This window comes from Drosophila mojavensis, unplaced genomic scaffold (genome assembly GCF_018153725.1).
Source record: "Drosophila mojavensis isolate 15081-1352.22 unplaced genomic scaffold, ASM1815372v1 contig_19, whole genome shotgun sequence".
Lineage (NCBI taxonomy): Eukaryota > Metazoa > Arthropoda > Insecta > Diptera > Drosophilidae > Drosophila > Drosophila mojavensis.
Window position 1 is genome coordinate 5,981,499 of NW_025318726.1, and position 27,300 is coordinate 6,008,798.

A 27,300-nucleotide genomic window follows, 5' to 3' on the forward strand; every position below is an offset into this window, starting at 1 on the left:
TTCAGAAGATATAAGAGCAAGGAATTCAATTTTTTTAAATGTCCGTATTTACAGCGCGGATATCGGGTTTATCACTAAAAATCGATAAATCATCCCAATCTTTTTTATCGATAAAATACCTTATCGAAAATCAGTTATAAAACAAGTAAGAACGTTGGAGTCGGGTGTTACCGACTGCGGAATACTCATTCACATCCCATCAACAATTTAGTAGTTAAGTTTCGCTCTAATACTGTAGAATATACAGGTTTTTCCGATTTACCACGCCCCAAATGGGCGTAGACACTTCATTTTTGGTCAGTTTTTAGAACGTGATAACGGTACCCTAAATGCTAAGTTTGAATGCTTACTCTCAAAAATTACAGGGTATTTTTCGATATGCCACGTCCCTAAAGAGGCGTAAAAATTATTTTTTGGGGAATCGATAGAGGAGGTTACCAGTAACTCAACTATCCAAATTTGAAGCTTCTAGCTATTATACTTTAGGAGATATACACTTTTGCGGTTTGCAACGCCCCCTGTGGGCGGACATATATCCGACAAAGCTTTTTGGTCTTGGGTGATCAGCCCGAGTATATATACAAAATTTGATATCTCTGGCATCAATAGTGTCCAAAATAAAGCAGAATATAAAAAATCACTATATCTTCAGGTCCGATTTGCCACGCCTCTAATGGGCGTAGACTTATAATTTTGTCTTTAGACTTTATAGAATCATAACATTAGCTGACATGCAAAATTTCAGCATTCTAGGTTTACAACTTTAGGAGATACAGTTTTATCCGATCTGCCACGCCCCCAATAGGCGGAGATATATCTGCCATAGCTCGTGATCTTGGGTGGTCGACGCGGACCTACATACCAAATTTCAGCTTTCTAGCTCTTTAACTAACATGATTTCTGGTATATCCGAAAATGCATTTTCCGATTTGCCACGCCCCTAGTGGGCGGATCAGGAAAATTTTTACACTTTATAAATCGGAGTATGTGTTCCAAATTTCAAGTCTCTAGCTTCAATAGCGCCGAAATAGATTGCGTTCATACGGACAGACGGACAGACGGACGGACGGACAGACGGACATTGCACAAAACCAATATACTGATTCACTTTCGTGAATGAGTATAATTATATCTCCTTCATCTTTGGAGCTACAGAGTCCAAATTTTTAATGTATATTTATATCAATTTTATACAATTTCGGTTTCTGTTGAAAATAAACACCACCCTCCCTCCCCTCCCCCTAAATCAACACCCTCACTTGTGTGTTTATGTGTTTGTGTGTGTGCGTGACGCAAAGATCTCGTCGTCGAGCAATCTCGACTAGAGCTTTCTTACTTGTTTTTGCAGTATTGATACTAGAGACCTGAAATTTGGTATATATATTCGGGCTAACCACCTAAGACTAACAAGCTATGCCGCGGGCGTGGAATATCAAAAAATATCCTGTAATTTCCACATTATTTGAGCGTTTGATCGTTCTAAGAACTTACCTAGGTGTCTACGCCATGTAGGGGCAGAAAAAACTGCATTTTTTACTGTATTAGCTACTAAATTGCTGAAGAGATGTAAATGAGTATTCTTGAGTTGGTAATGCCCAACTGCAAGGTTCTTACGTGTTAACCTTATAGCTGTAAAAGTTTAAGACAAATAAAATGCGTGTTGACGGGTCACGTGGGTAGATGTATCCGTCTTTTTGATTATGTGCTCCTCTTGTTTAAATCTGAAATGAAAACTTTCGCAATTCCGCGTTTTGCGCCATACATTTTTTTTTTCAATTACATTATTTATGTATGCTTATTAAACTGAACTATAAATACTAATTCCAAGATAGAAACTATTATTAATATATATACTTATACAATACTAACACTTATCTATACACTTCTACAAACTATTTACATTTTGCTGCACACCAGAGCAAGGAGGCAGGAATACGTACACTTGTAGCCCTTGATGATCAAGGAGGTGAGTCCACTACTAACACAACAATATATCACATTTTTATAGGGTATAAATTATGAAACTCAAGATTTGAATAGATTTTCTACAAATTACAGCAATACAGATCATAAAGCGGTATAATTGATACATATACACTTAATACAATATTTAAACTACAAAAACTAAGAATTACAGAGCTGGAGAAATCATTGATTTTTGCATATCTCAGATTCGGCATCTGTTTAAATAAAATAATATGTTGATTACAAACCCTACTTACATGTATATAATTTTTGCTGAATATAAGAGAGATGTAATTCATGGAATACATCAATTTTATATAAGGTCGTAGAATTAATAATAAAAAATTATAATTATATATGTATGTATATATACAATCGATACGTTCCACAATTTTTGTGTTTGACTTTTTTGAGATTTTAATCACTCAAATTTTAATTAAATAAATTTTCTTACAGCGATTTAAAAAATTATGCTCAAATGGAATATATTTAATGTAAGAATCACGGGAAACTTAAAAAAAAAAGACATTAGGAAAAATAATAACTACCCAAATATTTATTCATTAAATAAGCAGCGAAAATGTATTCATATCACTGACCAAAGAACACATAGATGAGACATGTAGAAAAAACTTTTTCACCACCGAAAAAATGTGCATTAGGGACTACTCACCTTCGTAGTTGCTCGGCTCCGTCTCTTACGGCTCGAGCAGTGAAAATACAACACTACAAAGTCAGTTCGTTGCGAGCGCTCAAACGAAATGGTCCCATTCTTATATGAAGCAAGGCTATGCGCTATTTGTCCTACTCTCTCTCTCTCACTCTATCTCTCTCTTTGGTCTCTCAAATCACCGAACTCAGCAGCGCACAAAAATTGAATTTTGTTCGCGATGATCCCAGCTCTTTCCCTTTGAAGTGAAGGGTATACCTAATCATAAAAGCGTTTGTCACGCTCATGCAAACAAAATGTAAGCGTTTGTATGGTTATTCGTGAGAAGGGTATGCAAGCGTTGATACTCATGGAAATGCTTTCGCGACGAGTGTGCACACAGACACACACACTTGCAGTCTCTGGAAACTTGAGCATTAGTGGCCTGTGTGCGTAACTCTTGCTGCTTGTAGTAATTTTAAAGCCCAGCATTTGCATTTGGTCGATTTTTTGCTCACAAACATACATACATACATGTATATACATATGTATATGTAAATACATTTGCATATGGGTATGTATGTATGGAATGGGAAGACGCAAAGAATTATTAAAATATCAGTTGCTCGAAGGGTTCAGGGGATCTCGTACCGAGAAGTCTCGACTACAGATTTTTTACTTGTTATACCCTGAACCCATTGAAAATGGTAAATCAGGATATAATGGTTTGATGAAAGTATATATTTCTTGATCAGGGCGACGACCTGAGTCGATTTGGCCCTGTCCGTCTGTCTGTCCGTCCGTCTGTCCGTATAAAGTATAATAGCTAGAAGCTTCAAATTTGGATGGTTCAGTTACTAGTAACCTCTTCTATCGATGACCCAAAAATAATATGTAGGCCTCTTTAGGGGCGTGGTATATCGAAAAATACCCTGTAATGTTCACATTTTTTGAGGGTAAGCATTCAAACTTAGCAGTTAGGGTACCGTTATCTCGTTCTAAGAACTGACTAAAAATGAGGTGTCTAAGCCCAGTAGGGGCGTCGCAAATCGGAAAAATATTTTTATATTTTGATGAATGAGTTTTCTATTTTTTTTTTTTTAAATACACCGAAATGGAAATTTTAGCCATACTAAATGTGCGTTTTTAATAGTTTGACTATTCTAGCAGATTCTTAGAATCACATCAGCAGTTAGTTTGGTTTCGTTTTGCTAGATGGCGCTGCAGCAGGGAATAAATTTCAGTGAAAGTGAGGCGGCGTAGTGGGTTTGAATCCCGAGCGATGCAACTGATGTTAATTTTTTTAATTGTTTCAAAATATTTTTATATCTTATTAAATGAGTTTTGAATTTCATTTATATTTTTAAATACATCGAAATTAAAATTTTAGCCATACTAAATGGGCATTTTTATTAGTTGGGTTCAGGGTAGTATCTAGTCGAGCACTCTCGACTAAAGGTTTCTTACTTGTTTCATATAGAACATGTAAGAACGTTGCAAGAACATTGTAAGAACGATTGCATAATACTCATTCTCAGCCCAAACGCTGTCAACCAAAGCATATAGTAAAATTTTTAAGTCTAGTGCGTTAAAAGAAACAGGGCATGATCCCATAAAAATTGGGAAGCCATCGATAGCTATTGCCCTTTATTATTGACCAAAAAACACATAGACGAGACATGTAGAACAAACTTTTTCAACGCCGAAAAAATGTGCATAAGGGATTGCTCAACTTCGTATTTGCTCGGCTCAAATCCGTACGCTGTGAACGCTGCCACGAAATGCCACGTTCCCAAATGAAGTACTGCCTTGCTTAGGCATTTGTGTGCCTATGAATGAATGAATAACACTTAATACTTTGCTTTTTCTTGGTGGAAAAATTTTAAAAGTTTAATTTCATATTTTATAACAAGATAAGTCCCAAATTTTAATGCTTACGCTAAAAAATGTTATAATTAATGGGTATTTTTCGCTAAAAAATGTAAAAATGACTAGGTATTTTTCGATATGCCACGCCCCTTAAGAGGCTTAACAATTATTTTGGGTCAAAATTTTGAGCTTCTAGCTCTTAAACTGTAGGTTTGCCACGCCCCCCGTGGCCGGACATATATCCATCATAGCTGTTTGGACTTGGGTTGTCAACCCGCGTATATATACCAAATTTCAGGTCTCTAGCATCAATAATGCCTATAATATAGCCGGATTTGAAAAATCACTATATCTTCAGGTCCGATTTGCCACGCCCCCAGTAGGCGTAGATATATAATTTTTCATCATCTGTATAGAATTGAAACATTAGCGCATGTACAAAATTTCATCGTTCTAGCTGTACAACAAAGTTTTATCCGATTTGCCACGCCCCCAATAGGCGTACATATATCTACCATAACTTGCTGGTCTTGGGTGGTCAACACGGATCTACAAATGCATTTTCTGATTTGCCACGCTCTTGCTTCAATAGCGCCGACATAAATTGCGTTCATGCGGACAGACAGACAGACGGACGGAAAGGACGGACATTGCACAAAACCAATATACTCATTTCACTTTCGTGAATGAGTATAAAAATTCAAGGTCGAAATCAATTAGTTCAAAGAAATGTCTCGACAAACAAAGTGTAATTTATCGAGTGTAGTTTTGGAAGTCATTCGGCCGACTGTCACGTGCCGGACGACCAAAAATATGGACAGACACAAAGAGAAAATTCTGGAAGTGAAAAAGAAGAATCCCCATATATCTGCTCAGAAAATAAAGTGACTTCTATCGAGATGTCCAAATCATTTCTTTATCTTTCTAATGTATCGAAGCTTCTATCTATTCTAAATGCAGATATGTATATACATACATGTATGTATGTATTTAAATATACTAAAAGAAAATCTGCTCTCCAATCCTGATTAAATGGATATCAACAAGCAAGAAGGCTCCAGTCGAGACTGCTCGACTATGAGATATTCTACTCATTCTGCACTTCTATGTAGATATGCATACACATACATCCACACGTACGTATAAGCACGCGCTCTGTCAATTGCGCAGTAAGCAGCGACTGCGCTTGGGCTGCACTGACTGAGATATTATGAGAAAAGCACAAAAAAGTTTTTTACAAATTATAGGCGAAGGTGGCGTGGTATCCAAAATATGTAAATTACAAAATCTTTGTATCCTTCAACGGTATATACACAGTAGATCTCGCATAAACACGCATGGAATGCAATAACTTTTAATTTAATAACTTTTCTTGTTGATGAACTATCTCCATGAAACTTGTAGATCATGATATTAACATTGAAATGCGTCCACAAGTCTCTAGTATTTAAAATACGCCTGAGGGGGTGGATATAAGGGTGGGGGTTAAATTACCATAAAAACCTAAATTATATAAAATACATATAAGTCTATATTTAAAGTTTGGAGACTGTAGATCTAAAGGTGTAGGAGATATTATTAAATAACTAGTTTTCGGTAAGGAGTTTAATTGATAATAAAATATCGTAATTATCGATTTGGGCAGAAAAATTCAATATGCGTGTGATATACACGGACCCAGGTGAATTAGTATATTGGTTTTGTGCAATGTCCGTCTTGCTGCCCGTCCGTCTGTCCGTATGAACGCAGTTTATTTCGGCGCTATGGAAACTAGTACTTGCAATGTGGAACACATACTCGTGCATATCTCCGATTTATAAAGTGTTACAATTTTTTCGATCCGCCCACTAGGGGCATGGCAAATCGGAAAATGTATTTTCCGATATGCCAGAAATCATATTAGTTGAAGACCTAGAAAGCTGAAGTTTGGAGTGTAGGTCCGTATCGACCACCCAAGATTACAAACTATGGCGGATGTATCTACGCCCATTGGGGGCGTAACAAGTCGGATAAAACTGTATCTCCTAGAGTTTTAAAGCTGGAACGCACGTAGGATAATGTTATGATTCTATAAAGATTATTGAACAAATTATTTGTCTACGCCCATTAGGGGCGTTGCAAATCGGATCTGAAGATATAGTGATTTTTTAATTCTGCTGTATTTTGGCTACTAATAATGCTAGAGACCTCAAATTTGGTATATATACTCGGGTTGACCACCGAATACCAAAAAGTTTCGACGGATATATGTCCGCCCATAAGGGACGTGGCAAACCGCAGAAGTTTATATCTCCCAAAGTATAATAGCTAAAAGCTTCAAATTTAGATAGTTGAGTTACTAGTAAGCTCCTCTATCGATGACCCAAAAATAATTTGTATGCCTCTTTATGGGCGTGGCATATCGAGACATTCCCTGTAATATTCACATTTTTGGAGCGTAATCATTCAAATTTTGCAGTTCGGGTAGCTCGTTCTAAAAACTGACCAAAAATGAGGTGTTTACGCCCTGTAGAGCGTGGTAAATCGGGAAAAACTGAATTTTCTACAGTACTAGAGCGAAAATTAGCTACTAAATTGCTGATGGGATGTGAATGAGTATTCCGCAGTCGATAACGCCCGACTGCAACGTTCCTCCTTTTTGTTTTTATACCCTGAACCCATTTTCAATGGGAAATCAGGGTATAATGGTTTTGTTGAAATGTATGTAACAGGGAGAAGGAGGCGTGGTAGACCCCACAAAGTATATATATTCTTGATCAGGGCGACGAGCTGAGTTGATTTGGCCCTGTCCGTCTGTCTGTCCGTCCGTCTGTCCGTATGTATGAACGCGTCGATTTCAGAAGATATAAGAGCTAGAGACTTCAAATTTTTTTTTAAATGTCCGCAATTACAGCGCGAATATCAAGTTTATCATTAAAAATCGATAACTCATCCCGATCTTTTTTCATCGATAAAAACCCGTATCGAAAAGCAGTTATAAAATTATATTTTCTACACCTTTATTGCTAGAGTCTCCAAATTTTTAATGTATGCTTATATGCAATATATACAATTTTGGTTTTTGTTAAAATTTACCCCCACCTCTAAATTTACCCCTCACCCTCACTTTTGTAAAAGGCGTATTTCAAATACTAGAGACTTGTGCTTTGGCAATTACATGCATATTCATCTTAATCTGAAAGTTTCATGAAGATCGTACGTCCATAAAAAAAGTTATTAAACAATTAAGTTCTCATAGTAAGCGCACACTGCAGCCCATGCGTGTTTATGCTTGTGTGTGTATGTGTTTGTGTATGTGTGTGTGTGTGTATGTGTGTGTGTATGTGTGTGTGTGTATGCGTTTGTGTGTGTATGCGTGTGTGTGTATGTGTGTCTGTATGCGTGTGTGTGTATGTATGCCTGTGTGTGCGTACGTGCGTGTGTGTGTGTGTGTGTGTGTGCGTGTTTCTTGTGTAAGCTGAAAGACGCGCAAAATTATTGAAATATCTATTGCTCCAAGGGTTAAGGGGATCTCGTAGTCGAGCAGTCTCGACTAGAGCTTTCTTACTTGTTTTATTTATATAGGACATTTTGTTTTAAATGTCCGCATATATAGCGCGCATATCCTGTTTATCTCAAAAAATCGATAACTCATCCCATAATTTTTATCGATAAAAACGTGATCGAAAATCAGTTATAAAATTATATCTCCTACATCTTTAAAGCTTTAAAGAGTCTCCAAATTAAATGTATACTTATATGCGTTGTATATAATTGCGGTTTTTGTTATAATTGAAATATCATTTGCTTGAAGGGTTCAGGGGATCTCGTATTCGGGCAGTCTCGACTTGTTATACCCTGAACCCATTGAAAATGGAAAATCAGGGCATAATGGTTTTGTTAAAAGTATGTAAGTCGATTTGGCCCTGTCCGTCAGTCTGTCCGTCCGACCGTATGTATGAACGCGTCGATCTCAACAGATATGAGAGCTAGAAACTTTTTTTCCTAGGTCCGTGTATATCACGCGCATATCGAGTTTTTCCCTATATATCGATAACTACTCCCGATATTTTATTATCGATCATAAACCTTATCGAAAGCAAGTTATTTAATTATATTTAGAGCTAGAGCTTGCAAATTTTAAATGTAGACATATGTATTTTATATAATTTCGATTTCTGTTGTAATTTACCCCCCATCCCTATATCCACCCCCTCACCCTCACCTTTCTAAAAGGCGTATTTTAAGTACTAGGGACTTGTGCTTTTGGATGATTACGCTCTAAAAGTTGCATTAAGATTGTACGTCTAGAAATTATATTATTCAACAAATAAATTCTTATAATGTTGCCCACACTGCAGCGCAGCCCAAGCGCAGTCGCTGTTTGTACGTCTTCAAAGCGTAATCATATGGTGAAAATGTATGTACATTCCAAAGCACAAGTCTCTAGTACTTGAAATACGCCTTTTACAAAGGTGAGGGTGAGTGGGTGGATATAGGGGTGAGGGGTAAATTATAACAAAAATCGAAATTATATAAAGTATATTTAGGTCTACATTTAAAATTTTCAAGCTCTATTCTAAAGGTGTAGGAGATATAATTAAATAACTAGCTTTCGATAAGGTTTTTAATCGATAATAAAATATCGGGAGTAGTTATCGATATATAGAGAAAAACTTGATATGCGCATGATATACACGGACCTAGGGAAAATTTTTCAATTCTCTTATATCTTCTGAGATCGACGAGTTCATACATATGGACAGACGGACGGACAGACAGACGGACAGGGCCAAATCGACTCAGCTCGTCGCCCTAATCAAGAATATAAGGCCTCCTTCTGCCTGTTACATACATTTAACAAAACCATTATACCCTGATTTCCCATTGAAAATGGGATCAGGGTATAAAAATTGTTTATTTTTATTTGGTTGGAGGGGGATAATATTCCAATAATAGTGAGTTCCAAAATCTCCGTATTTAATTTCTAAAAAGCTTCTGATCATTATATTTTTATCGTTTCTAAAAATGAAGCTAGACCTTTATTCTTTATTGCTATATACATACATACATATAATCAGATATATTACATACATTGTTTACATCTAACCACTAACCATATTCGTATATGCTCAGGCCCCTAATATTTAGTTTCGTCTTTTATACATATGAAGTTTCACTATGCTCAATATTTTCTGTTCTCCCTCTCTCTCTCTCAATACTCTCTCGTTTAAAAGTCATCCAGGCCGAACACATAGAGTGAAGTGGTCTGGGAAATTATGCTCAAATTTTACTGTGCAAAATGCGTTACTCTAGATTTCTAGTCTATGTTTTGTATGGTTAGTAATCTAGCACATTGCTTGCCCGATTTTAAAAGTTATCGGACTTGACTAATCAATGTATCATATTCTACTTGTGTGATATAGATAAGGATTCGATTATTTCAAAAGTTCTAAACAATTATACAATGTTATAGAAATAAAATTGATATAGAACAATTTTGATGGTATCTCCCATTATAGTACTAATTTAAAAATCAACATGTATTTCTATTCAGAGTGCGGAAGTTGGGATGCGAAGCATTGTTATGTTGGACGAGCAAGGAGGTAAGATATTGAAAAGGATATAGACAAATTTTAACAACTGATAAAAGTAGAAAATACGTTTTTTTAAAGTTGTACAAAATTAAATCATACTAACTCAATATGTTGATGATAACAGCATAATTCAAACTAACGATTAATTATTATTTGAGAGAAGCCTTTAGTGACGCCGGTAACTATAACACAAGCAGAAAACAAGTAGGAAACAAAAATGTTCAATTCCTTAGATTTGGGAGCTAGGTTTCATTTCATTTATAATTTGCACAGGGCCCTTACCCTAACCACAGAACACATAGACCGGACATTTAGTGTAAAGCGTTTTGCACAATTTTCTTCGAGCGTTAGTTCCCAGACCAATTTTTAGTTGCTCGGCTCCTCACTTTTAGGTTCGGGCTACAAAAATATGGGAGCAAAATTCATTTCTCTTCATGCGCTCGGCCGAGACTATTGAACAAATATGAATATGTATGCGTATGAGCAGTAGCAGCAGCAGAGAAAATTTAAATTTCTTCGCGTTAGACTCCCGTTTCTTCCCTTCTGTGCGAAGAGTATACCTTCAAATCGTTCGCCATGCTCATGTAAAATGTTTGCTTTTTCATGATTATTTGAGCTTTTATTTTTAACTACCTTATTTTGTATCAATGATCGTGTGCCTATCAGAATGATTCTGCAATTCGAACCTAAAATCGTTCACACAATTCTAAGTTGATGTAGGTATACGACAATGTTTATGTCTCATACATGCAAACATGCACACAGGCCCATGTAAAAGCACAGAGGCATAAAAATGCTTCTACAAGTAATATCCCATAATTGTGAGCATCGCATCCCATGCGTACACACAATCAAATGTATACATGTATGTGAGCACTTCACAAGATCTACCTAATACAAATGCTAGACCTTAAAATTGCTACAGGTAGCAAGAGCTTCGCACACAGGTATATACATAAGTGGTCACAACATGTAGCAAGGGGCTGAAAGTGTGTGTGTTCATGCTCATCGCGAAAACATTTTCTTTATGCGTACCAACGCTTTCATTCCCTTCCCACAAATAATCATGGATACAAGATTTTCTAATTTGCAGATTTTGGATACCACGCCCCCTTCGCCCCCAATTTGTAAAAAATGCATTTCAGGTACTAGAGACTTGTGCTTTGGAATGTACACACATTTTAACTATATGATTACGCTCTAAAAGTTTCATTAAGATTGTATATCTACAAAAGATATTATTCAACAAATAAATTCTCATAATATTGCCCACATTGCAGCGCAGCCCAAGCGCAGCCGCTGCTTACTGCTCAGTTAGCAGAGCGCGTGCTTATAAGTGCATGTGTATGTATGTGTGCCTAGAAGAAGTGCAGAATGATTAGAATATCAGCTTGGAGGGTTCAGGGTATCTCCTAGTCGAGCAGTCTCGACTGGAGCCTTCTTACTTGTTGTTCCCATATTTTTGTAGCCCGAACCTAAAAGTAAGGAGCCCAGCAAATATGAAGTGGTCTGGGAACTAACGCTTGAAAAAAAGTGGGCAAAACGCTTTACACTACTTCTTCCGGTCTATGTGTTCTATGGACACAGTAACAAAACCTCATTAAAATACACTAATACTATTTTATAATTGTAATCCACCGACCTGTCAGTAACGTTCCCTTCGCCGTTAACCTTAATTGAAGTCTAATTTCGGTTGGGTTTTGGTGAGCTACATATGTACATACATATGTATGTATGTATCTTCTTGCACGAAATGAATACAAGAATTCGATAGTAGCCTTTATTATCGTCTCAGTATCAGTGATTATACTCATTCCCGAGAGTGAAATGATTATATTGGTTTTGTGCAATGTCCGTCTGTCCGTCTATCCGTATGAACTCAATCTATTTCGGCGCTATTGAGTCTAGAGACTCAATTTGGAACACATACTCGTGTATATCTCCGATATATAAAGTGTTAAAATTTTCCCGATCCGCCCACTAGGGGCATGGCAAATCGGAAAATGCATTTTCCGATATACCAGAAATCATGTTAGTTGAAGCTAGAAAGCTGAAATTTGGTATGTAGGTCCGCATCGACCACCCAAGATCACGAGCTATGGCGGATATGTCTCCGCCCATTAGGGGCGTGGCAAATCGGATAAAACTGTATCTCCTAAAGTTGTAAGTCTAGAATGCTGAAATTTTGCACGTGGGCTAATGTTTCAATTCAATGAAATAATTTTATATCTACGCTTACTAGGGGCGTGGCAAATCAGACCTGAAGATATAGTGATTTTTCCAATTCTGCTATATATTAGGCACTATTGATGCTAGAGACCTAAAATTTTGTATATGTACGCGGGTTGACCACCCAAGTCCAACGAGCTATGGTAGATATATGTCTGTCCATATGGAGCATGGCTAACCGCAAAAGTTTATATCTCCTAGAGTTTAAGAGCTAGAAGCTTCCAATTTGGATACTGGTAGCCTCCTCTATCCATGCCCCAAAAATAATTTTTAAGCCTCTTTAGGGGCGTGGCATATCGAAAAATACCCTGTAATTTTCACATTTTTTGAGAGTAAGAATTCAAATTGCATTTAGGTTACCGGTTGTTTGCTCTAAGAACTGGCCAAAAATGAGGAGTCTACAGCCACTAGGGGCGTGGCAATCGGTATTTATAGTGCCCGAATCGCGGCATTTATATGCGTCAGCCATCTATTTATGTATTTGTACATATAAATATGCTTAATAGATATTCATAATACGGAAAGAACTTTTTTATGAAATTTAACTTTTTTTTGTGGACATACGATCTTCATGAAACTTTCAGAAACTTTATAACATAGATATGCATGTATTTGCTAAAGCACAACCCTCTAGTATTTGAAATACGCCTTTTACAAAAGTGATGGTGAGGGGGTGAATATAGGGGTGGGGGGTAAATTTTAACAAAAATCGAAATTGTATAAATTGCATATAAGCATACATTAAAAATTTGGAGACTCTAGCAATAAAGGTGTAGAAGATATAATTTTATAACTGGTTTTCGACAAGGTTTTTTATCGCTAAAAAAAGATCGGGATGATTTATCGATTTTTAATGATAAACTCGATATCCGCGCTGTAATTACGGACATTTAAAAAAAAATTGAAGTCTCTAGCTCTTATATCTTCGGAAATCGACGCGTTCAAACATACGGACAGACGGACGGACGGACAGACGGACAGACAGACAGACGGACAGGGCTATATCGACTCAGCTCGTCACCCTGATCAAGAATATATATACTTTGTGGTCTGCCACGCCTCCTTCTGCCTGTTACATACATTTCAACAAAACCATTATACCCTGATTTCCCATTGAAAATGGGTTCAGGGTATAAAAAATCCCTATATCTTCCGATTTGCCACGCCCCTAATAGGCGTAGACTTATAAATTGTCTTTTGACTTTATAGATTCATAACATTAGCTGACGTGCAAAATTTCAGCATTCTAGGTTTACAACTTTAGTCGATTTGCCACGCCCCCAATAGGCGGAGATATATCCGCCATAGTTCGTGATCTTGGGTGGTCGACGCGGACCTACGTACAAAATTTCAGCTTTCTAGCTCTTCAACTAACATGATTTCTGGTATATCGGAAAATGCATTTAACACTTTATGAATCGGAGATATACACGAGTATGTGTTCCAAATTTCAAGTCTCTAGCTTCAATAGCGCCGAAATAGATTGCGTTCATACGGACAGACGGACGGACGGACAGACGGACAGACGGACGGTCAGCAAGACGGACATTGCACAAAACCAATATACTGATTCACTTTCGTGAATGAGTATAACAAGTAAGAAGGCTCCAGTCGAGACTGCTCGACTAGGAGATACCCTGAACCCTCCAAGCTGATATTCTAATCATTCTGCACTTCCTCTAGGCACACATACATACACATGCACTTATAAGCACGCGCTCTGCTGAGCAGTAAGCAGCGGCTGCGCTTGGGCTGCGCTGCAATGTGGGCAATATTATGAGAATTTATTTGTCGAATAATTTCTCTTGTAGACATACAATCTTAATAAAACTTTTAGAGCGTAATCATATGGTTAAATTGTGTGTACGTTCCAAAGCACAAGTCTCTAGTACTTGAAATGCGTTTTTTATAAATTGGTGGCGAAAGGGGCGTGGTATCCAAAATCTGTAAATTACAAAATCTTTGTGTTCATTAACTCTATATACAACGCAAATTTGAAGTCTCCAGGTCTAAAAGTGTTCAAATTAGGCTGAAAAAACCAAGTCGATTTTTCGATTATTCTCGATAAAAAAATTATCGGAGGAGTTATCGAAAAAATATGATAAACTTGTACTGCCTATGGTATACACGAGTATGCATGCCGAATTTCAGCTCTCTAGCTCTTATATCTTCTGAGATACTTTTGCTCATACGGACGAAGGGACGGAGGGACGGACGGACGGACGGACAGACGGACAGGGCTTTACCGACTCAGCTCGTCATCCTAATCAAGAATATATATACTTTATGGGGTCTGCGATGATTCCTTCTGCCTGTTACATACTTTTCACAAAACCATTATACCCTGATTTCCCATTTTCAATGGGTTCAGGGTATAAAAAGAATAACATCGAAGAGGTTTCGAACCTCCCCTACTCTAACAAAAGTTACGTCGCCTTTAACACCCGCGCCAATACTCAGCTTGATCACTCAATTGCTAAAATAGATTAGCTTTATAAGAGAGCGTCATCAGACAAAACTACAGTAACGGCTATAAAATCCAGAAATCAATCGAAATTCTAAGAATATGCTAAAAGGCGCGCTTCTGTCTGCATAGAATAAACGATGAGTGTGTGCGCATGTATAGGAAAATCGCGCTGATCTGCTGATAGCTTGGAGCCGAAATTCAATATATGTATGTACATATATAAATATGTATATAATAACAAGTAAGAAGGCTCCAGTCGAGACTGCTCGACTAGGAGATACCCTGAACCCTCTAAGCTGATATTCTAATCTTTCTGCACTTCTTTTATGCACACATACATACACATGCATACACACGCACGCATAAGCCTGCGCTCTGCTAACTGCGCAGTAAGCAGCGACTGCGCTTGGGCTGCGCTGCAGTGTGGGCAATATTATGAGAATTTATTTGTCGAATAATTTCTTTTGTAGACATACGATCTTAATGAAACTTTCAGAGTGTAATCATATGGTGAATATATGTCTACACTCCAAAGCACAAGTCTAGTACTTGAAATGCGTTTTTTACAAATTGGGGGAGAAAGGGGCGTGGTATCCAAAATCTGTAAATTACAAAATCGTTGTATTCATTAACTTTATATACAACGCAAATTTGAAGTCTCCAGGTCTAAAAGTGTTCAAATTAGGCTAAAAAAACAAAATCAATTTTTCGATTATTCTCGATAAAAAAGTTATCGGACGATTTATCGAAAAAATATGATAAACTTGTACTGCCTATGGTACACACGAGTATGCATGCCAAATTTCAGCTCTCTAGCTCTTGCAACTTCTGAGATCGAGGCACTCATACGGACGGACGGACGGACAGACGTACAGGACTATATCGACTCAGCTCGTCGCCCTGATCAAGAATATATATACTTTATGGGGTCTGCCACGCCTCCTTCTGCCTGTTACATACTTTTAACAAAACCATTATACCCTGATTTCCCATTTTCACCCCCTCACCCTCACCTTTGTAAAAGGCGTATTTCAAGTACTAGAGACATGTGCTTTGGAATGTACATACATTTTCACCATATAATTACGCCCTGAAACTTTCATTAAGATTGTACGTATAGAAATTAAATTATTCAACAAATAAGTTCTTATAATGTTACCAACACTACAGCGCAGCCCAAGCGCAGTTAGCAGAGCGCATTCTAATACGTGTGTGTATGTATGTGTGTCGAAAAGAAGTGCAGACTGATTAGAATATCAGATTAGAGGGTTCAGGGTATCTCCATGACGAGCAGTCTCGACTAGAGTCTTCTTACTTGTTTTATGTCTTGTACATTAAGATTTTCCTTTGTTATTAGGGGCTGATGCGCTGCATTTTTGGCAGAGGTATCTGCTAGTTCGTTCCCTACTATTCCCACGTGCCCGGGCACCCAGAGTAGTTTGAATTTGGGGAAGGATTTGTGCATAATATTACGAGCATATGCAGGATAATAATCGTTATTGTTTGGATTGCTAATTGCGTCTATCTCTGCGATAGAGAGTGAGTCGGTGCATATGCAGAAATTGCCTCTTTTGTATTTTAGGGTCTCTAAAGCTTCTACTTCGATGAGTTCTGCGGAAAAGACGGAGGAGTAGTGGGGTAGGAGGTATGTTTTTATGGTATCGGCTTCACTTGTGATAGCAAAGGTGGTGGTAGTGTTGTTTTGAGATCCATCTGTATAGATGTATGTGTATTTAAGGTTGTTTATGACCTTAATTTGAGCGAATTCAGCTCTGTATGTTTGTGGGCATGTGTTTTTATACCCTGAACCCATTGAAAATGGGAAATCAGGGTATAATGGTTTTGTTAAAAGTATGTAACAGGCAGAAGGAGGCGTGGCAGACCCCACAAAGTATATATATTCTTGATCAGGGCGACGAGCTAAGTCGATTTGGTCCTGTCCGTCTGTCTGTCCGTCCGTCCGTCCGTCCGTCCGTCCGTATGTATGAACGCGTCGATTTCAGAAGATATAAGAGCTAGAGACTTGAAATTTTTTTTCCTGGGTCCGTGTATATCACGCGCATATCAAGTTTTTCTTTAAATATCGATAACTACTCCCGATATTTTATTATCGATCAAAAACCTTATCGAATGCTAGTTATTTAATTATATCTCCTACACCTTTAGAGCTAGAGCTTTCAAATTTTAAATGTAGACTTATATATATTTTATATAATTTCGATTTTTGTTGTAATTTTCCCCCCCCCCTTATATCCACCCCCTCACCCTCACCTTTGTAAAAGACGTATTTCAAGTACTAGAGACTTGTGCTTTGGAATGTACATACATTTGAACATTATGATTATGTTCTGAAAGTTTCATTAAGATTGTACGTCTAGAAATTAAATTATTCAACAAAGAAATTCTTATAATGTTGCCCACACTACAGCGCAGCCCAAGCGCAGTCGCTGCTACCTGCGCAGTTAGCAGAGCGCGTTCTTCTAATACGTGCGTGTGTATGTATGTGTGCCGAAAAGAAGTGCAGAGTGAATATCAGATTAGAGGGTTTAGGGTATCTCCTAGTCGAGCAGTCTCGACTAGAGTCCTCTTTCTTGTTTTTTATTAAAGTTTCTGTGTTTCGTGTCTGTGCTTATTTGGCTTGCATTCCATGGAGTAGTAGTCTGAGAAAGGAGTTTTGCGGGCTGAAAGGGTAGGTTGTGGTTTTTGCTATATTCTATTATTAGGTCTATTGTTGAGGTGTGTTGTGAGCGTCTAGGTGGTCGGTATGTTTTTAGTATTTTATGTAGTGGGGAATTTTTCGCTGTGATCAGTGTTTTAACGAGGGTGGCTGTTAGTAGTTCGCGTCTGTCTTCTAGTGGGGGGACTCTGGCTTCGAATAGAATGTTTTGGGAGGGTGTGGTTTTGAATGCCCCAAGGGCGATTCTGAGGCCTGTGTTGATTTTTGATTTTATAGGTCGTAAAGTAGTTTTAGGGCAGTGTCCATAGATGGGAAGGCCGTAGTCTGCCTTGGAATTTAGTATTGCTTTTGTGACATTTATAAGTGTGGGTGTGTTGCAGTTGAATTTAGGACTTGCGAGACATTTTATTATATTAATTGCTTGCTGAAGGGAGTGCGTGAGTTGTTCCGTGTGTTTGTTCCATCTGTAATTGTTGTTAAAGTGAAGTCCAAGTATTTTTAGTGATGCGACGTTCTGGATATGTATGCTTCCTGTTGATAATAAGCACTTGCAGTTGTGCTTTCTGCAGACGTGCATGTACTTGCATTTGTTGGTAGCTTGGCGCCTGAGTATTCGGCCCAGTTAAGTATGGTTCTGACTATTGGGTTAATGTTTATATTAATGTTTTTTTTGTTTTTTAGTTTAAGTATTATATTAAAGTCGTCTGCATAGGCGCTTAGGCTGATATTTGGGTGAGTTTGGGTGAGCTTTTCGGCGAGTTTATTGTATGCTATTACAAAAAGGATTACTGAGAGTGGCGAGCCCTGGGGGATGCCGTTGTGGATGGGTTGGAAGGGGGAGATGTCGGTGTTTATTCGTACTGTAATTTTTCTGTTCGTCATGAAATTTTTAATGTAGTTTAGTATTTTGGGTTCCGTTTTCCATTCCGTGAGTTGGTCGAGTATTGAGTGTAGTCCGATTCTGTCAAAAGCTTTTTCAAAGTCTAGGGATATTATAGACGTATGGTTTCTTCTGGAGATGGATCTTGCTAGTAGATGGTCTATCAACAATAGGCTGTCTATAGCAGATTTCCCCTTCTTGAATCCTGTTTGACTGGTATGGATTAGAGACAAACCACCACAGTCGCTTTGCTACAATTTCGACTAGTACTTTTGATAGACACGAGTTAAGTGATATTGGTCGGTAGGAGTTTAGTGATGTTTTGTCTGTGTTGGGCTTTGAGATTGGGATTATTATACTATTCCCTTAAATTTGGGGGATGTAATTGTTTGGTATAGAGTTTTGGACGTTGATTATTCGACATTTGGTTTTTCTGTCCAGATTTTTTATCATGGCGTAGCTTACTCTGTCTAGTCCGGGTGTGTTTCCTTTTATTTGTGTTTAGAGCTGATGTAAATTCGACTAGTGTTATTTCTTTTTCTATTTATGTAGCTCTCTTGCTGGGGATATATGTGTGGTTGGTTAGGTTGTTCAGTGATGCCTGTTTTGTATTTATAAAGGTCATGGAGAAATTGTGGTCGGATGAAGAATCTGAAAGGTTTTTGCAGAAGAGTTCTGCTATTGCTGCTTTGTTGGTGGTGTTTTGGTTTGTTGCGGGGTTTAGGATGCAATGGATGTGTTTTTGGGGGTTTATGCCGCAAAAGCGTCTCATATTACTCCAAATTGATTTTGGGGGTGTGTTGGGTGTTATTTCAAATGTGAATTTTTGAATACTATGTTTTTTAGCTTCTTTTAGAGTTCTTCTAAATTTGGCATTCGCTCGTTTAAATTGTATGATGTTCTGGGTACAGATGTTTCTTTTTAGTATGTGCCATTTCTTGACTTTATCGTCTCTAAGTTTTTGTAAGTTGTTGTTCCACCAAGGTACGTTGTGTGGTTTAGACGTAGGGTGTGTCTGAGGGATTGTTTTGTGTACGCTGGTTATAATTATTTTTTGTATTATGGCTGTTTCTTTGTTTATGCTTGAGCTTGGTTTTAGTTGTGATGAGTATTCTTCTGTGAGTTCTGAAAATCGTTCCCAGTTGATGAAAATGGGCTTGAAAGATGTGTGTTGTGGTCTTGTTGAATAAGAGTTAAAGAGGTTAATTACGATAGGGAAGTGGTCGCTACCGAAGAGATCATTTTCTGTGTACCATGTGCTATCAAGTTGTAAGATTGGGCTGCTAAAGGTTATGTCGATATTTATTAGTGTGTTGTGGGTGCTAAGGTGAGTTGGTGAACCGTCATTTAGTAGGATATAGTTCGATTGTGATATGAATTTTTCCAGTATTTTACCCCTGTGATTATTCGTGTTTGAGCCCCAATTTTTATGCCAACCATTAAAGTCGCCAGTGACTAGCACGGGTATATTTGAGAATTCTAGAACATTTTGTAGATTGCTCATAGAAAATCCCTTATTTGGTGCTATGTAGGCTGAGATTACTCTGAATTTGAGGCTTGACTTTAGTTCTGCGCATACTGCGTCGAAGTCGACGTTCAGCGAGATTTTTCGAGTTTGTAGGGAATTATGTATTAGTAGAGCTACGCCCCCATGGGTGAGCAGTTTTTTGTAATTAAGGTATAGTTGTTTGGTATGGGTATGGATTTGGGGTGTATTATGTGTGTTTCTTGTAGAGATAAGATAAGGGGCGTGTGTTTTTTAATTATTGTTTGTAGTTCGCTGTAATTATTTGTGTAACCGTTTATGTTCCATTGAACGATCTTAAAGGTCATTTGGTTTTATATATATTTAAAGAAAGGGATGTGGGAGTATTGTGAGATTATTTTTGTAATAATTACAGCGTGTAGGGCCGTTGTTATTTTAAGTGTTAAATACTGTCGCTGTCGTTGTTGTCTTTGTGTTTTCTTTTTTTGAGGTTTTTGCACTTGGTACGTTGGATTTTGTGGGTTTGAGACTTGTTGCAAGGGTATTGTTTTTTTCTTTAGGGAATATTCTTAATTTAAGGTCATTTGTTTTTTCGCTTGTTAGGTTTTGTGAGTTGGCGAGGTCGTCTACGTCCATTTCCATGTCTTCTTTGCGATGTAGTTGGTGCGATGTGCTTGTCCTTGAGGTCCTTGGGTGCTCTGTTAGTAGATCGTGGTAAGATATGGGTAGGGATGATGTGATCGTTTGCTGGGCAGGTGATGTTTTTTTGTAATGGGTCGGAGTTGGTGTTGCCGTAGCTGTATTTGTTTTTGACATTGTTGAGTGAGCGTCTTGATTTGTTGTCACTTTGGTCAATGTTGACGCGTAGCTGTTGCTAAGTTGCGGGTTATGGCGAGAGTGGTAAATTGCTAGCGCTGTTTTGTGGTCGACTTTTTCTGTAGTTTTGATTGCTACCAGTTCTTGTTGTTTCAGGAATGTTGGACATTTGCGATCAAGTGGGCTCTGTTTGGGGTCGACTTCGGCGTTGTTTATGCAATTTAGGCAGCACTTCTCGTTGGTGCACGTTTCGTTTTCAGTGATGTGTGTAGTTTGAGAGCAGTTTTTACATGTTCCTTCTGGGCTTTTGCAGATCGGTATTGGATGTCCGAATCGTTTTTTTTTGCATATGTCAACTTCTCCTTTGCATGTGTAGTCTATTGTTTTTTTAAATTAGGAACGGTGATACATTTTCGAAGGATTTATTGTCTTTTCTGTTGATTACAATGTATTTTGGGTTGTTTAGATTTTGAAATTTGGTGTAGTTTAACTTTGTTGTTGTGTTTATGTCGGGCGGCTTAAGCATTGTTGTTGTTTTATGGGCTCAAGCCCAGCGCTTTGGCTTGTGACTCTTGCATCTTGTTGTTTTATAGTATACCCTGAACCCATTGAAAATGGGAAATCAGGGTATAATGGTTTTGTTAAAAGTATGTAACAGGCAGAAGGAGGCGTGGCAGACCCCACAAAGTATATATATTCTTGATCAGGGCGACGAGATAAGTCGATTTGGCCCTGTCCGTCTGTCTGTCCGTCCGTCCGTATGTATGAACGCGTCGATTTCAGAAGATATAAGAGCTAGAGACTTGAAATTTTTTTTCCTAGGTCCGTGTATATCACGGGCATATCAAGTTTTTCTTTATATATCGATAACTACTCCCGATATTTTATTATCGATCAAAAACCTTATCGAAAGCTAGTTATTTAATTATATCTCATACACCTTTAGAGCTAGAGCTTGCAAATTTTAAATTTAGACTTATATTTATTTTATATAATTTCGATTTTTGTCGTAATTTACCCCCCACCCCTATATCCACCCCCTCACCCTCACCTTTGTAAAAGGCGTATTTCAAGTACTAGAGACATGTGCTTTGGAATGTACATACATTTTCACCATATAATTACGCCCTGAAACTTTCATTAAGATTGTACGTATAGAAATTAAATTATTCAACAAATAAATTGCAGACTGATTAGAATATCAGATTAGAGGGTTCAGGGTATCTCCATGACGAGCAGTCTCGACTAGAGTCTTCTTACTTGTTTTATGTCTTGTACATTAAGATTTTCCTTTGTTATTAGGGGCTGATGCGCTGCATTTTTGGCAGAGGTATCTGCTAGTTCGTTCCCTACTATTCCCACGTGCCCGGGCACCCAGAGTAGTTTGAATTTGGGGAAGGATTTGTGCATAATATTACGAGCATATGCAGGATAATAATCGTTATTGTTTGGATTGCTAATTGCGTCTATCTCTGCGATAGAGAGTGAGTCGGTGCATATGCAGAAATTGCCTCTTTTGTATTTTAGGGTCTCTAAAGCTTCTACTTCGATGAGTTCTGCGGAAAAGACGGAGGAGTAGTGGGGTAGGAGGTATGTTTTTATGGTATCGGCTTCACTTGTGATAGTAAAGGTGGTGGTAGTGTTGTTTTGAGATCCATCTGTATAGATGTATGTGTATTTAAGGTTGTTTATGACCTTAATTTGAGCGAATTCAGCTCTGTATGTTTGTGGGCATGTGTTTTTATACCCTGAACCCATTGAAAATGGGAAATCAGGGTATAATGGTTTTGTTAAAAGTATGTAACAGGCAGAAGGAGGCGTGGCAGACCCCACAAAGTATATATATTCTTGATCAGGGCGACGAGCTAAGTCGATTTGGTCCTGTCCGTCTGTCTGTCCGTCCGTCCGTCCGTCCGTCCGTCCGTCCGTATGTATGAACGCGTCGATTTCAGAAGATATAAGAGCTAGAGACTTGAAATTTTTTTTCCTGGGTCCGTGTATATCACGCGCATATCAAGTTTTTCTTTAAATATCGATAACTACTCCCGATATTTTATTATCGATCAAAAACCTTATCGAATGCTAGTTATTTAATTATATCTCCTACACCTTTAGAGCTAGAGCTTTCAAATTTTAAATGTAGACTTATATATATTTTATATAATTTCGATTTTTGTTGTAATTTTCCCCCCACCCTTATATCCACCCCCTCACCCTCACCTTTGTAAAAGACGTATTTCAAGTACTAGAGACTTGTGCTTTGGAATGTACATACATTTGAACATTATGATTATGTTCTGAAAGTTTCATTAAGATTGTACGTCTAGAAATTAAATTATTCAACAAAGAAATTCTTATAATGTTGCCCACACTACAGCGCAGCCCAAGCGCAGTCGCTGCTACCTGCGCAGTTAGCAGAGCGCGTTCTTCTAATACGTGCGTGTGTATGTATGTGTGCCGAAAAGAAGTGCAGAGTGAATATCAGATTAGAGGGTTTAGGGTATCTCCTAGTCGAGCAGTCTCGACTAGAGTCCTCTTTCTTGTTATACCCTGAACCCATTTTCAATGGGAAATCAGGGTATAATGGTTTTGTTGAAATGTATGTAACAGGGAGAAGGAGGCGTGGCAGACCCCACAAAGTATATATATTCTTGATCAGGGCGACGAGCTGAGTTGATTTGGCCCTGTCCGTCTGTCTGTCCGTCTGTCCGTCTGTCCGTCTGTCCGTCCGTCCGTCTGTCCGTCTGTCCGTATGTATGAACGCGTCGATTTCAGAAGATATAAGAGCTAGAGACTTCAAATTTTTTTTAAAATGTCCGTAATTACAGCGCGCATATCAAGTTTATCATTAAAAATCGATAACTCATCTCGATCTTTTTTTATCGATAAAAAACCTTATCGAAACCCAGTTATAAAATTATATCTTCTACACCTTTATTGCTAGAGTCTCCAAATTTTTAATGTATGCTTATATTCAATTTATACAATTTCGGTTTTTGTTAAAATTTACCCCCCACCTCTAAATTCACCCCCTCACCCTCACTTTTGTAAAAAGCGTATTTCAAACACTAGAGACTTGTGCTTTGGCAATTGCATGCATATTCATGTCATAATCATATTCTGAAAGTTTCATGAAGATCGTACATCCATAAAAAAAGTTATTAAACAATTAACTTCTCATAGTAAGCGCACACTGCAGCCCATGCGTGTTTATGCGTGGTTGCTTGTGTGTGTATGTGTTTGTTTATGTGTGTGTGTATGTGTGTGTGTGTATGCGTTTGTGTATGTATGCGTGTGTGTGTGTAAGTGTGTCTGTATGCGTGTGTGTGTATATATGCCTGTGTGTGCGTACGTGCGTGTGTGTGTGTGTGTGCGTATTACTTTGTGTAAGCTGAAAGTTGCGAAAAATTATTGAAATATCTATTGCTCCAAGGGTTCAGGGGATCTCGTAGTCGAGCAGTCTCGACTAGAGCTTTCTTACTTGTTTTTTATTAAAGTTTCTGTGTTTCGTGTCTGTGCTTATTTGGCTTGCATTCCATGGAGTAGTAGTCTGAGAAAGGAGTTTTGCGGGCTGAAAGGGTAGGTTGTGGTTTTTGCTATATTCTATTATTAGGTCTATTGTTGAGGTGTGTTGTGAGCGTCTAGGTGGTCGGTATGTTTTTAGTATTTTATGTAGTGGGGAATTTTTCGCTGTGATCAGTGTTTTAACGAGGGTGGCTGTTAGTAGTTCGCGTCTGTCTTCTAGTGGGGGGACTCTGGCTTCGAATAGAATGTTTTGGGAGGGTGTGGTTTTGAATGCCCCAAGGGCGATTCTGAGGCCTGTGTTGATTTTTGATTTTATAGGTCGTAAAGTAGTTTTAGGGCAGTGTCCATAGATGGGAAGGCCGTAGTCTGCCTTGGAATTTAGTATTGCTTTTGTGACATTTATAAGTGTGGGTGTGTTGCAGTTGAATTTAGGACTTGCGAGACATTTTATTATATTAATTGCTTGCTGAAGGGAGTGCGTGAGTTGTTCCGTGTGTTTGTTCCATCTGTAATTGTTGTTAAAGTGAAGTCCAAGTATTTTTAGTGATGCGACGTTCTGGATATGTATGCTTCCTGTTGATAATAAGCACTTGCAGTTGTGCTTTCTGCAGACGTGCATGTACTTGCATTTGTTGGTAGCTTGGCGCCTGAGTATTCGGCCCAGTTAAGTATGGTTCTGACTATTGGGTTAATGTTTATATTAATGTTTTTTTTGTTTTTTAGTTTAAGTATTATATTAAAGTCGTCTGCATAGGCGCTTAGGCTGATATTTGGGTGAGTTTGGGTGAGCTTTTCGGCGAGTTTATTGTATGCTATTACAAAAAGGATTACTGAGAGTGGCGAGCCCTGGGGGATGCCGTTGTGGATGGGTTGGAAGGGGGAGATGTCGGTGTTTATTCGTACTGTAATTTTTCTGTTCGTCATGAAATTTTTAATGTAGTTTAGTATTTTGGGTTCCGTTTTCCATTCCGTGAGTTGGTCGAGTATTGAGTGTAGTCCGATTCTGTCAAAAGCTTTTTCAAAGTCTAGGGATATTATAGACGTATGGTTTCTTCTGGAGATGGATCTTGCTAGTAGATGGTCTATCAACAATAGGCTGTCTATAGCAGATTTCCCCTTCTTGAATCCTGTTTGACTGGTATGGATTAGAGACAAACCACCACAGTCGCTTTGCTACAATTTCGACTAGTACTTTTGATAGACACGAGTTAAGTGATATTGGTCGGTAGGAGTTTAGTGATGTTTTGTCTGTGTTGGGCTTTGAGATTGGGATTATTATACTATTCCCTTAAATTTGGGGGATGTAATTGTTTGGTATAGAGTTTTGGACGTTGATTATTCGACATTTGGTTTTTCTGTCCAGATTTTTTATCATGGCGTAGCTTACTCTGTCTAGTCCGGGTGTGTTTCCTTTTATTTGTGTTTAGAGCTGATGTAAATTCGACTAGTGTTATTTCTTTTTCTATTTATGTAGCTCTCTTGCTGGGGATATATGTGTGGTTGGTTAGGTTGTTCAGTGATGCCTGTTTTGTATTTATAAAGGTCATGGAGAAATTGTGGTCGGATGAAGAATCTGAAAGGTTTTTGCAGAAGAGTTCTGCTATTGCTGCTTTGTTGGTGGTGTTTTGGTTTGTTGCGGGGTTTAGGATGCAATGGATGTGTTTTTGGGGGTTTATGCCGCAAAAGCGTCTCATATTACTCCAAATTGATTTTGGGGGTGTGTTGGGTGTTATTTCAGATGTGAATTTTTGAATACTATGTTTTTTAGCTTCTTTTAGAGTTCTTCTAAATTTGGCATTCGCTCGTTTAAATTGTATGATGTTCTGGGTACAGATGTTTCTTTTTAGTATGTGCCATTTCTTGACTTTATCGTCTCTAAGTTTTTGTAAGTTGTTGTTCCACCAAGGTACGTTGTGTGGTTTAGACGTAGGGTGTGTCTGAGGGATTGTTTTGTGTACGCTGGTTATAATTATTTTTTGTATTATGGCTGTTTCTTTGTTTATGCTTGAGCTTGGTTTTAGTTGTGATGAGTATTCTTCTGTGAGTTCTGAAAATCGTTCCCAGTTGATGAAAATGGGCTTGAAAGATGTGTGTTGTGGTCTTGTTGAATAAGAGTTAAAGAGGTTAATTACGATAGGGAAGTGGTCGCTACCGAAGAGATCATTTTCTGTGTACCATGTGCTATCAAGTTGTAAGATTGGGCTGCTAAAGGTTATGTCGATATTTATTAGTGTGTTGTGGGTGCTAAGGTGAGTTGGTGAACCGTCATTTAGTAGGATATAGTTCGATTGTGATATGAATTTTTCCAGTATTTTACCCCTGTGATTATTCGTGTTTGAGCCCCAATTTTTATGCCAACCATTAAAGTCGCCAGTGACTAGCACGGGTATATTTGAGGTTTCTAGAACATTTTGTAGATTGCTCATAGAAAATCCCTTATTTGGTGCTATGTAGGCTGAGATTACTCTGAATTTGAGGCTTGACTTTAGTTCTGCGCATACTGCGTCGAAGTCGACGTTCAGCGAGATTTTTCGAGTTTGTAGGGAATTATGTATTAGTAGAGCTACGCCCCCATGGGTGAGCAGTTTTTTGTAATTAAGGTATAGTTGTTTGGTATGGGTATGGATTTGGGGTGTATTATGTGTGTTTCTTGTAGAGATAAGATAAGGGGCGTGTGTTTTTTAATTATTGTTTGTAGTTCGCTGTAATTATTTGTGTAACCGTTTATGTTCCATTGAACGATCTTAAAGGTCATTTGGTTTTATATATATTTAAAGAAAGGGATGTGGGAGTATTGTGAGATTATTTTTGTAATAATTACAGCGTGTAGGGCCGTTGTTATTTTAAGTGTTAAATACTGTCGCTGTCGTTGTTGTCTTTGTGTTTTCTTTTTTTGAGGTTTTTGCACTTGGTACGTTGGATTTTGTGGGTTTGAGACTTGTTGCAAGGGTATTGTTTTTTTCTTTAGGGAATATTCTTAATTTAAGGTCATTTGTTTTTTTCGCTTGTTAGGTTTTGTGAGTTGGCGAGGTCGTCTACGTCCATTTCCATGTCTTCTTTGCGATGTAGTTGGTGCGATGTGCTTGTCCTTGAGGTCCTTGGGTGCTCTGTTAGTAGATCGTGGTAAGATATGGGTAGGGATGATGTGATCGTTTGCTGGG

General features: G+C 38.1%; 1 protein-coding gene across 4 annotated transcripts in view; it reads left to right on the top strand.

The window, feature by feature from the left end:
- LOC6571998 (synaptosomal-associated protein 25) overlaps nt 1-27,300 on the top strand; it is a 114,090-nt gene that overhangs the window by 23,588 nt on the left and 63,202 nt on the right. For 2 of the 4 annotated variants that reach the window (XM_015166124.3, XM_015166123.2), the window contains 2 exons: nt 1,918-1,966; nt 10,020-10,068. In XM_015166124.3, the coding sequence (XP_015021610.1) occupies nt 1,918-1,966; nt 10,020-10,068 (98 nt within the window). The remainder of the gene's footprint in view (nt 1-1,917; nt 1,967-10,019; nt 10,069-27,300) is intronic. The other 2 variants (XM_015166122.3, XM_001998116.4) reach the window with 2 other exon arrangements.